The following is a 12,527-nucleotide window of genomic DNA, read 5'->3' on the forward strand; positions in this document are numbered from 1 at the left end:
CCAGCCGGGAGAGGGGCTCGTTAAACATTTACCAGCACATTACTGGTCAACATATTTTCTCTAAAATTGTAAGAGAGAACAAACGTGTCCGAATAAGGGAGTGAGGGTGTCCGCGTAAGTGTGGTCACAAGGTTTGTCTCGGGCCAGGTGTTTGCACCTATGGGAGTATGTGTGTGTGTGCATTTGAGGGTATGGATAGTTCAATTTGAAGACATGGGTGTGAGGGAGGGATCAGCGCATGTATCTTAAGGGGTCATACGGTGTGAGTCAAAGAGTGAGAAATGAAGCAGGTGTGTCTATTTGTGTCAGTGAGTCACGAAGGGACCAAATTTTTGTGTCAGGGAGTGGTGTAGGAAGAATATGACGGTATGAGGGGCGCCTGGCTGGCTCAGTCAGTGGAGCGAGCAACTCTTTTTTTTTTTTTTTTAATTTTTTTTTTTTTCAACGTTTATTTATTTTTGGGACAGAGAGAGACAGAGCATGAATGGGGGAGGGGCAGAGAGAGAGGGAGACACAGAATCGGAAACAGGCTCCAGGCTCCGAGCCATCAGCCCAGAGCCTGACGCGGGGCTCGAACTCCCGGACCGCGAGATCGTGACCTGGCTGAAGTCGGACGCTTAACCGACTGCGCCACCCAGGCGCCCCAACAAGCAACTCTTGATCTCTGGGCTGTGAGTTTGAGCCCCACGATGGGTGTGGAGATTACTAAAAAATAAAATCCGGCTCAGTCGGTCAGGCGTCCGACTTCGGCTCAGGTCAGGATCTCACAGTCCACGAGCTCGAGCCCCGCATCAGGCTCTGTGCTGACAGCTCGGAGCCAGGAGCCTGCTTCAGATTCTGTGTCTTCCTTTCTCTCTGCTCGTCCCCTGCTCCCCACGCTCGCTCTGTCTCTGTCTCTCTCAAAAATAAAGGTCATCCAGAGGCAGGGAGCTCACGGCTGGTGTGACAGTGACAGTTCCGCTGCATGAAATCCTGAGGGACCCAGGCTCATTGGCTCCTGGCTCCATAATCCCTTAAGGACCAAAATGGTGGTGGACGATCGCCCATCCTCTTCTAATCCTTTAACTTGAAACCTCTGGTAACATTACTCACATTCACGATTTTGCCTTGCTGCGGATTCTGGATCTATGTAGCTCTGCCCAGCTCTTTCTGTGGACCTTTCTACCAGCACATCCAGATGACCACTGGCCATCTCTCCTGTGATGTTACAGAGACCTCAATTTCAACATGTTCAAAACCACTCTTAATTACCTCTCCAGCTTCATCCTGTGGTGTCAATCCCTGTCTCCCCACGCCCCTTCTCTGAATAGCACCACCCTGTTGCCCAAGCCAGTAAACGGGAGCATTTCCCCCCACCCACACTGCCCTCATCTATCGGTTTTACCATTCTGCCTTCCAAATACCCGTCTGTCCCAAATATCCCGTCTGTCCCATTCTCCCTGTCCTCGTGGCCACTCTCTTAGTCCTAGCGTTCATCATTTGTTTTTTTGTAAGTTTTATTTATTTAAGTAATCTTGACACCCAGCGTGGGACTCAAATCCACAACTCTGGGATCAAGAGTGGGCATGCTCTTGGGGCTGAGCCAGCCAGGCACCCCCTAGCTCTCATTCCTAGGTTGGATTGCTATGACTGACTTAAGTCTCTCTAGGTTGTCACCGATTTTTGTTTTTAAAGTTTATTTCTTTTTATTTTTTTTTTAATTTTTTTTTTCAACGTTTATTTTATTTTTGGGACAGAGAGAGACAGAGCATGAACGGGGGAGGGGCAGAGAGAGAGGGAGACACAGAATCGGAAACAGGCTCCAGGCTCTGAGCCATCAGCCCAGAGCCCGACGCGGGGCTCGAACTCACGGACCGCGAGATCGTGACCTGGCTGAAGTCGGACGCTTAACCGACTGCGCCACCCAGGCGCCCCAAAGTTTATTTCTTTTTAGACAGAAAAAGAGAGAGGGCGCATGTTAGCAGGGGGAGGGGCAGTGAAAGGGGAGAAAGAGGATCCCAAGCAGGCTCCCCACTGCCAACGCAGAGCCCCATGTGGGGCTTGGTCTTGGGAACCAGGAGATCATGACCTGAGCAGAAATCAAAAGTCGGACGCTTACCCAACTGAGCCACCCAGGAGTCCTGGGCTGTCACTAATTTTTCCAAAAACCAGAATTTGATCTTCTTACTCCCTGACTTAAGAATCCTTCACTAGTCCTTTTGTTAGGCTCAATGCTATAGCAGTCACTTACGGAGGGGCACCTGGGCAGCTCAGGTCATTGAGTGCCTGACTTCCGGGTCATGATCTCACCGCTCGTGAGTTCGAGCCCTGCATCGGGCTCCGTGCTGACAGCTCAGAGTCTGGAGCCTGCTTTGGATTCTGTGTCTCCCTCTCTCTCTCTCTCTCTCTGCCTCAAAAATAAATAAACATTAAAAAAATTAAAAGAAAAAAACAACTTATGGAGCTTCCTAAACACACAGACGGATTCCACCCCACATCTGGTGAATAACAATCATAGCGGATGTTTACTTATGTGTCAGGCATCGCCCTAAATGCTTGGTTACATATTTTCTCCCTTCATCCTCACAACCACCTCACGAGTAGGTTACTCTAAACCAACCGTGGCCAGTAGACCACGAGAGGTTCAGGACTTTGCCGGAAGCTACTAGATCATAAGCAGCGGTCGTGGGCTCTGGGGCCAGGCTTTCCGATTCCAGAGTCCAAGTTCTAACTGCAAGGCCTGTCCCAGTCAGAACCTCCGCGTTTGACTCCAATGGGGTCGGCTCCATTAGAGCAGAATGGGCTGGGTTCCATGCTCAATGTGGAAGCTTCGGGGCGACTCCGCGCCTGGCCCCGTATCAGGCGGTCGGAGGCTGGGTGGCGGCGGAAGGGCAGCCGCGCCAACAAGCGAGGGTCCCAGGCACCCACGTGGGTGGGGGAACGCGCGGCCGACAAGGAGGCCGCCGCCGCCACGCGTCCTCGCCGCCTCGTCCTTCCCCGCCGCGGGGCTCCGCCGGGGCTTCTCCCAACCCGGCCACCCGAGGAAGGCGGGGCCGCTCTGCCCCGCGGCAGGAAGTCGGCGCGTAGCTTCCGGCGCGCGGAGATGACGCGCGGCCGGCGCTTCCGCGTCGGGAGCCGGCGGCGGATCCCGGGACGCGGAGACCCGGGGTCCCGGCAGCGGGGCGGCCCGCGGGCCCGGGGCTGGGATGCATCGCCGCGGGGTGGGAGCCGGCGCCATCGCCAAGAAGAAGCTGGCCGAGGTGAGGGGACGAAGGCCGACCCACAGCCACCCCCGACCCGACAGAGACTGAAGTCTTGGAGCGGAGAGCTCTGTACCCTCAAATCGCCCCCCATCGCAGTCTGACAGCAGGCTGCTCGGGTCCCGGGGAACTGAGACTCTTCAGCTTCCGGTGGGTTGGAATGTCAGCATCCCCGGGTCCACCAGCCCTTTCCCCCTGCGTCCCCAAATTTGGCTACAGACCAGTCGTCTATTGTTCTTCCTCCTCCCTCTCCCTAAGAAAAACCATTTAAAAGACACCCTCCTCTTTTCATACTTCAGCCGGGGCAGTACAAGTGGGAGCCCCCAGTGCCCACTCTCAACTCACGCCGGTCTCTTTGTCTGACAGGCCAAGTACAAGGAGCGAGGAACTGTCTTGGCTGAGGACCAGCTGGCCCAGGTGAGTCGGTTGGAGGACTCCAGGCAGGAAGGGAGACCCGACCGGGTGGACAGGACGCCTTTGATGTGAACTATATTGTGTGGATTAACATTTTGAAATCTTTATTTATTTTTGAGAGAGAGTGTGAGCGGGGGAGGAACAGAGAGAGAGGGAGACCCAGAATCCGAAGCAGGCTCTAGGCTCTGAGCTGTCAGCACAGAGCCTCCCGCGGGGGGGCTGAACTCAAGAACCCCCGAGGTCATGACCTGAGCCCAAGTCGGAGGCTTGACCGACTGAGCCACCGGCGTGCCCCTAGGTTGTTCGGGTCAAACCAAAACTCGACTCTTTGGCAAATCTTGGTTTCTGGACTGCTCAGACCATTTACCGACTTGCTAATGACAGTGATAGCTGACATCTTTGAATGATTACATGCTTTCATCATCTCATGCACGTGCCCGTTTTTTCTCGACCCTGTCTCGTTCATTCATCCTGACAGTCCTATCAGGAGAGAGCTCTGTTCTTCCCAGTTTAGAATTGAGGACATTCAGGTGATTTGTCCAAGGTTACCTGGGTAGTAGTTGGTAGAGCCGTTTGGCTTAGATCTTTGGAGGCTTTTGCTTGACGTGCCGGGCGATAACATGAAAATATTGCTTACTCTGTGCCATCCAGCACCACCACTGTCCCCTCCAGAAGTGTGTGTCAGTGATGGGGTGCGGGGCCTGCAGTTTCCTTTTCTAACACTTCCCTTTTCTGTCCGTGCCCCAGGTTTACTCAGTTATGACGACTGGGGAAGGAGAGGAGGAAGCAGTTAAGCAAGGAAATGGGGGTCCTTGAACTGAGGAAAGAGACACAGGCTGTGCTCTTCAAAAGCTCCCACTCATAAGGGAGATGACATAGGGGAATCAACTGGAAATGGTGATTATAATGTTTCTAATATGTAGCAAGTGAGGAGTTGTTGGGCCAGGAGCGGTTACTCTCCCCGGCAGGTAGAAAGTAGGCTTTGTTAATTAGAGAAAGGGAAGGAGTCACAGCCATGAGTCAGAAAATCCCCAAATCATTAGCACGGTAGCTTTGGAATGCAGTCTGGTAGGCCCCCACCCCTCCCTTAGGGATTCTTTTTTTTGGAGTTGATTCCAAGAAGGTCCATGACCGAAAGATTAAATAGTCACTGCGCACCTAATTCATTTTCTCCTATTCAGCCTTTCTGTCAGTGGCTGGAGATTTCCCTCTCTCTGAATGCTGCATTCCCTCGTTTTTAAAAGTTTATTTAGAGAGGGAGAGAGAGCAAGCTTGCGAGTACTCATGAAGGAGAGAGAGGGAGAGAGAGGATCCCAAGCAGGTTCCTCGCTGCAGGGCTCGATCTCAGGAACCATGAGATCATGAGCTGAGCTGAAATCAAGAGTCAGATGTTTGACGGACTGAGCCACTCAGGCACTCCCCCCCCCCTCATTTTTAAGACAAAATGGATTATGAGGTGCACCTTCAATGTAATGACAGTTTCTGTGGGAAAAAGAAAAAGAAGGCACTACATTAGATGTGCCACTGATTGTTAGAGGCATCCTGTCTTTAGAACAGGAACACATTGGGGGAAAAATGTGTTTTATTTTTTATTTATGTTTCTTTTTAAAATATCTTGTTTGATTTATTTTTAAAAATTTTAATTTTTTTAAAATTTATTTTTGAGAGACAGAGGGTGAGTGGGGGAGGGGCAGAGAGAGAAGGAGACACAGAATCTGAAACAGGCTCCAGGCTCTGAGCTGTCAGTGCAGAGCCCGACATGGGGCTCGAACCCGTGAACCGTGAGATCATGACCTAAGCTGAAGTCGGCCGCTTAACTGACTGAGCCACCCAGGCGCCCCTAAAATATATTTTTTAATGTTTTTTTATTTATTTTTAAGACAGAGAGAGAGAGAGCATGAGCAGGGTTGGGGCAGAGAGAGAGGGAGACACAGAATCTGAAGCAGGCTCCAGGCTCCGAGCTGTCAGCACAGAGCCCGACGCGGGGCTCGAACTCACAAACCGTGAGATCATGACCTGAGCTGAAGTTGGATGCTCAACCGACTGAGCCATCCGGGCGCCCCTAAAACATTTTATTGTTAAGTAAACCACCCAATGTGGGGCTCAAACTCACAACCCTGAGATCAAGAGTTATGTGCTCCACTGACAGAGCCAGCCAGGAGTCCCCCAAAATGTGTGTTTTAGAATTGAGGAAACATTATAGCATCAAAGTCAGCTGACAGCAGAACCATGAAGGAGAGTAAGGGATAAATAGAGAAGGAACAAGGGGCGCCCGGGTGGCTCAGTCGGTTGAGCATCTGACTGCGGCTCAGGTCATGATCGCGGTTTGTGCCTTCAAGCCCTGCATCGGGTTCTGTCCTGACAGCTCAGAGCCTGCTTCGGATACTGTGTTTCCCTCTCTGCCCTTCCCCTCCTCGGCCTCTCTCTCTCTCAAAAATGAATAAATATTAAAAAAAAATTTTTTTTTTAAAAAGAAAGGAGGATGGGGCGCCTGGGTGGTGCAGTCGGTTAAGCGTCCGACTTCAGCCAGGTCACGATCTCGCGGTCCGTGAGTTCGAGCCCCGCGTCGGGCTCTGGGCTGATGGCTCAGAGCCTGGAGCCTGCTTCTGATTCTGTGTCTCCCTCTCTCTCTGCCCCTCCCCCGTTCATGCTCTGTCTCTCTCTGTCCCAAAAATAAATAAATGTTGAAAAAAAAAATTAAAAAAAAAAAAATAAATAAAAAAAAAAAATAAAAAAGAAAGGGGGAATAAGAAACAGCATAATAGTAGGCCTGGAGGAAATGGGTTATTTTAACCCTTGCCCTGCCACTGGGCCAGGAACTTATTTTTGACATCTATCACCTAGCTGGGCTGCCCCTAACCTCCTCCTTGTCCACCCTACAGATGTCAAAGCAGTTGGACATGTTCAAGACCAACCTGGAGGAATTTGCCAGCAAGCACAAGCAGGAGATCCGGAAGAATCCGGAATTCCGGGTGCAGTTCCAGGACATGTGCGCCACCATCGGGGTGGATCCTCTGGCCTGTAAGGAGTTGACTGTAGGGGTGTGGTATTCTCCTAGGGACAGGAGCGCATCTCCTTGTCATCACTGTGGTCAGGGCATCTTCTAGAAGGGCCTGCAGGGAGAGCCAGAGGATGTAGTTTTTGGTGTGGGCCTGGCAGGGTGGCTGAGGGCCCGCTTTGATGGGAAAGCTGGAGAGGCTGGAGAGTAGGTTGGTAGCCAGTGTGCCTGACCTCCCCTTGAATGATCTACAGTGGGATTTTTTAATGTTTTTTTTCCCCTATTAAAAAAGAATTTCGGAGGCACCTGGGTGGCTCAGTCAGTTGAGCGACCGACTTCGGTTCAGGTCATGATCTCATGGTTTGTGGGTTCGAGCCCCGCATCGGGCTTTGAGCTGACAGCTCAGAGCCTGGAACCTGCTTCAGATTCTGTGTCTCCTCTCTCTGCCCCTCCCCTACTCGCTCTCTCTCTCTCTCTCTCAAAAATAAATAAAACATTAAAAAAAAAAAAAGAATTTCATTTTAATGAAAGTAGCATGTAATTATGCAGTCGGTCAACGAAGGAGAAAAGAGAAAAACAGAAAATAGAAGTCTCCTGATCCTGTCCCCTAATTGCAGGGATACATGTTAACAGTCTAAGGTTATCTTGCTGGACACATACATTGTATTTATAAACTTTTTTTTTTAACATATTGGATTATGCTATAATTACTACTCTATAGCCTGCATTTTTTACTCCATAAACTATGGCCTTCAGTGGATTTTTGAATGCCCGGTCTGCATATTGTTTTTTTTTTTTTAACGTTTATTTATTATTGAGAGACAGAGACAGAGCATGAGCAGGGGAGGGGCAGAGAGAGGAGGAGACACAGAATCCGAAGCAGGCTCCAGGCTCCGAGCTGTCAGCAGACAGCCCGACGCGGGGCTCGAACCCGCAAACCGTGAGACCGTGACCCGAGCCGAAGTCGGTCGCTCAACCGACTGAGCCACCCAGGCACCCCTGCATATTCTTTTTTCTTAGCCTTGTCCCATTATATTTCCCTGTATGCTTTGGGAAAGGAAAACTCAGTTTCATAGTATCCTGGAGCCACTTAGCCAAACAGAAATGCCTTTTAGAAGGCCCACCCTTTACAACTGTCTGAGCCTGTTTTTTAGCAGGAATTTCCAAGAGTTCAACTGTTTGGGGATCCTGAGTAGTAATTGGAGCACAAGGAGTTAGGCTAGGCAGGGCAGGCTTCCTACAGGATAGGTGTTTTAATCTAGCTTTGAAAGAAACTATGGACGTAGGCTAACATATGACCTAGACTGTTGCCTTTCTGTCTTTTAGCTGGAAAAGGATTTTGGTCTGAGATGCTGGGCGTGGGAGATTTCTATTATGAGCTGGGTGTTCAGATCATCGAAGTGTGCCTGGCCCTGAAGCACCGGAATGGAGGTGAGTGTGGCGAAGTCTCTTGACTGGGCTTTGGGCTTCCCTGAGAGAGAGAGAGAGCCCTGAAAGATGAGCTTTTCCAGCCTTCAGTCGGCAGGCCAGTGAGATCTTGAGAAACCGTTTGGTCTTCTGAAGCGTCTCAGCCGCTTCATGCCCTTGAATCTATACCAGGTCTCCATGGCCAGGGGTAAACGGAATGGCCTGGATGATTGTCTCTGTTCTCTAGAGACCTTTTCCCCGGGGAGGTCCAGCCCCTGGTTAGTATAGAAAACAGTAGGGGGGTAGGAGCTAAGGCCTTTTCCCCTGATACACAACGTGTCTGGGTTATGACTTTATCACGAGGAACTCTAGGTCTGCCCTGCCACTCCCAGGAAAGTAGGGTGATGCCGAGTTTCTGTGCTCCCCAAAACGTGACCTCCAAAATGGGCCTCCAGCGGCGTCCTCTTAATGAGCGCATCGAATGGGCTGTGTTGAAGTCAAGAAAGCAAGCGAGCTTAGACCCAGTTAGAAATCACTGGCCGTAAACAGATAACAGTCTCGACGTTGAGCGAGTGTTTGTAGCTTTTCGGAGATGCTGCTGCCTTTGCTTTTTTTAATTGGTTTGGTGTAGCGGACTTCATCTGCTTTCCTGTCCCCTCCAACAGGTCTGATAACTCTGGAGGAACTACATCAGCAGGTGTTAAAAGGAAGGGGCAAATTCGCACAGGATGTCAGCCAGTAGGTCGTGCCTCCCAGTCCCTTGGAGCGTAGAAAAGCCTTTCTAGAAATCACATGAAATCTTTTCTCTTTACGGCTCATATGTCTGGGCTTCTTTAGGAATCATTTTATTCCAACATGTTTTTTTAGAATGCCAAAAGTGCACAGATCTAAAAAACCAAAAACCACCTGTAACTTCTCCATGGAGAGATTACAACTGCCAGCGTTCCGGTGTATTTCCTTCTAAGCATCATTTATTTATTTTTTTCATGTCTACATAATGTATTGTTGCTTTTTTTTTTTTTTTTTTTAACTTGGGGCGTGTAGACTCTGGATTACTTGGGGTTCAGGAAGCTAGCGCGCCCGCACGGAGAAAGGCTGGGGAGAGGGGTGGGGGCCAGAAGATGGGGGGAGATAGATTGATCTGGTTCGCCAGCCTCTCTGTGGGACTTCAGGGTGAGAAAAGGTTTAAAAAAACAAAAAGAAATGCTGTCAGTATGTGGGCTGGGTATACGAACCCACCGTGTTGCGGATTTTCTTTTTCCCTGGTTTGAGTTAGTGGGGAACTAGGAAAAAGCCACATGGCAGTAATCAGCCGGGTGGCCCTCTGTAAAATGGAGAAGCGTTTTGCAGTTGGCCGTAGTCCACGCCGCTCCCTGCTGTCCCCTGCCTTTAGCTCCTTCGTTCACATTTCCTGACGGGCCCCCGTAGGCGTATTTTTGACCTCCGTCTGGGGTTAGGATGGTTTGCTGAGTGCGCGGTCTGATCGCCGGGCACCGTCTCCCTTGACTGGCAGCGGCACCATTTGGTGCCCTTTGACCCCACCTCTTCGCTAATGTCACTGAACGTCGCCCGCCCTCCTGGGTCTTCTGTCAGGTCGTCCTGCCCAGGGCCGAGCTGGAAGTGCGTCGTTGCCAGGTCCGCTCGGCCCAAGGTGTTTCAGCAGCGTTTCCTCCCCTCAGAGACGACCTTATCAGGGCCATCAAGAAGCTGAAGGCGCTCGGCACCGGCTTTGGCATCATCCCTGTGGGTGGCACCTACCTCATTCAGTCTGTTCCGGCTGAGCTCAATATGGACCACACGGTGGTGCTGCAGCTGGCGGAGGTACCGCGGGCCTCGCGAGGGGCCGGGGCTCACGGGGAGGGGAGGGGAGGCGTGTGCGTGCACATGTGTGGGCGGGGCGGCCTGGGCGGGGCGGGGGGCAGGGGGGCGGGGCAGGGAGGTGGGGGGGTCTTCTGCCCAGACTGTCTAGCGGATGCACCAGTCAGACCTGAGCTTCTTTAGAAGACGTTTATTGAGCAGCTACAGTGCCAAGCACCGGGCCAGGCTGCGGGGCGCAGAACGACGGGTACCACGTTCCTGCTCTGCGGGAGCTTACAGTCTAGCGGAATAGGCGGACATGCAGACAACGAACTGTATTTTCTTGGGTAGACGGGTTCTTTGAGGTCTTCTTAAAACTGGGTGTCGATTCCGCAGAACAAATGTGTAATCTTGTTTACCGTTCCCCCTGTTCCTCAGCACGTTCCCCCCCCCCTCGCCAAATCCTTACCATGGCTTTAGTAAAGAGGGGTTCGGGTTTCTTAAATCTATACCCCCGAACAAAACTCAAGAAGGAGGGGGCTTTTCTCCCTGGGGAGTGGTCACCGTCCCTTCCTGTCCGTTCATTGTCCTGAGTCAGATCATACTCCAAAGTTCTCTGAGAAGGTCTAATGTTTTAGTACCAGGGACCCCACTTTTTAACACTCACCCCCCTCCCCACACACACCTCGTCACCCTGAAAGTTGCTTCTCTCTCTCTTTGCTGGGACTTCTTTTTTTAATTTTTTTTTTTTTTAACCGTTTATTTATTTTTGAGACAGAGAGAGGCAGAGCATGAACGGGGGAGGGTCAGAGAGAGAGGGAGACACAGAATCGGAAGCAGGCTCCAGGCTCTGGGCCATCATCAGCCCAGAGCCCGACGCGGGTCTCGAACTCACGGACCGTGAGATCGTGACCTGAGCTGAAGTCGGACGCTTAACCGACTGAGCCACCCAGGCGCCCCTCTTTGCTGGGACTTCTAAACATTCTTTTTCTGTGCTCTCATAGGCTTCGCCCAAGGGCAGTTCTTTGTCCCGTGTGGGTAAACCCGTTGTTCCTGGGCGGATGCTGGGCTCTTAGGGAAAGTACGCTGTTACCTGACTCCCCATCCCTCCTTCCTTCAGAAAAATGGCTACGTGACCGTCAGCGATATCAAAGCCAGTCTTAAATGGGAGACCGAGCGAGCGCGACAAGTGCTGGTATGTGAATTTTGGAATGGCCCAGAAAAGATGGGAGGAGGAGGGCGGACAGGCAGCACACGGGCAGGACCTAGCCTCGCTCCGCTGGCCTCTTGCCTTGAAGGCCCATAGAAGTGACCCCACGTCTCTGAGGGTGGCCCTGAGAGGTACAACTGAGGCAGGCTCCTGACTGCGGCAGGCGAACCCCCCCACCCCCCCTCCTGTCTCCGGCCTGTAGAGCCTGGTCAGACCATTCACGTAGTAACGCTGTTAATACAGAGTGAGGGGGTTGTGAACTACTTAATGACACATCCACGATCATATTCTGTTACATTGCGTGTTGTAGTTACAGTTTTATAGATACAGATTTCGTGGCGCTAACGAGAGGCCGATGTTACAGAGAAGGAGCGTGAGACCGTAAACCCTGGCCTTCAATACCTTCTTCCTCATCCAGGCAGTTAAACTAGATCTCCTTTTTTTCTGGAAAGCAGGGTAACAGAAACATCTATTTAATGCTGTGGGGCACAACCAGCCCCTCTTGGGCCTCTTTCCAGCTGTAGGAATGGGGAGTCCATTCTAAGCTAACACAGCCCTTTCGTTAACTTCTCCCTAAAAGTTTACCCTCGAGGTAACGGACGCGGAACTAAGCACGGTGGCTCCCGTTGTGTAAATACGGGAAGGCACTCGTGTAGATGTAGCCTGTAAACCCCACTGAAGCCAAAACAGGTGTGGGGGGTTGTCAGTCTACCCTACGGGGGCTCCCTTGTCCCAGAGGATTCTTCCTCCCCGTTCCCTCCAGGAACACCTGCTGAAGGAAGGGCTGGCCTGGCTGGACCTACAGGCCCCCGGGGAGGCCCACTACTGGCTGCCCGCTCTTTTCACAGACCTCTACTCCCAGGAGATTACAGCCGAGGAGGCCAGAGAAGCCCTCCCCTGACTCTGGGAGCGCCCAGGGGGTGGGGGGTGGGGGCCCTGCAGCTGGCAGGGAGAGGAGGGGAGAGCGGTTGGCGAATAAAACCCGAACAACTTTGCTTTTGTCTCTTTTCTTTCAAGAAGAAAGAGTTCCAAGTTTTCTTGCACCCTCTGTACGCTTCACCCATTGGCCTGTTTTTTCTTAAAGTGCCTTCCCGTAGCATCTTTAGTGGAGAAAACCTCATTTATCCGGTAAGGAGGACCCGAATTACACAGAACAGCGAGCACGGAGGGAAGGACCTCTACGGGCCGGTCTTCCAAGCTCACGGCAAAGCCGGGTCTAGAACGAAGGCTGTCCGCCTCCTGGCTCGACAGGCTAGTCTCTCTCTAGCCCTGAGGCATAAATCACAGCCCGCTGGCTCAAAGCTGGTCCCTGGAAAGATGTTTTGATCTCAAACCAGCAGACCCTAACGGACCCGTAAGTCACAGCCACTCGTCCGGTCTCATCCAGCTTCCTTGAGGCCCTGCAGGTTCTGACAGACACGGCTGAGTGTGAAACAGAGGTCAAAGTCAAGTGGTGGTTAGA

At 51.8% G+C, this 12,527-nt stretch overlaps 1 protein-coding gene across 2 annotated transcripts; it reads left to right on the forward strand.

Annotated features, from left to right (window-relative positions):
- Positions 1–3,104: 3,104 nt before the first annotated feature.
- Positions 3,105–12,060, forward strand: SNF8 (SNF8 subunit of ESCRT-II). 2 transcript variants are annotated; one of them, XM_047081096.1, is made up of 8 exons: positions 3,105–3,239; positions 3,606–3,656; positions 6,536–6,674; positions 7,978–8,082; positions 8,724–8,796; positions 9,738–9,879; positions 10,976–11,050; positions 11,829–12,060. In XM_047081096.1, the coding sequence occupies exons 1-8, from the start codon at positions 3,186–3,188 to the stop codon at positions 11,964–11,966; spliced, it is 777 nt and encodes a 258-aa protein (XP_046937052.1). In that variant the 5' UTR covers positions 3,105–3,185; the 3' UTR covers positions 11,967–12,060. The 2 variants fall into 2 exon arrangements, with proteins under 2 accessions (XP_046937052.1, XP_046937053.1); XM_047081097.1 differs by lacking the exon at positions 3,105–3,239 and adding an exon at positions 3,278–3,389.
- The last annotated feature ends 467 nt before the right edge of the window (positions 12,061–12,527 follow it).

Source organism: Lynx rufus, unplaced genomic scaffold, assembly GCF_022079265.1.
Source record: "Lynx rufus isolate CCGP_SWC_20201006 ecotype Redwood Valley unplaced genomic scaffold, mLynRuf1.p SCAF_18, whole genome shotgun sequence".
In the NCBI taxonomy this organism is placed as follows: Eukaryota; Metazoa; Chordata; class Mammalia; order Carnivora; family Felidae; genus Lynx; species Lynx rufus.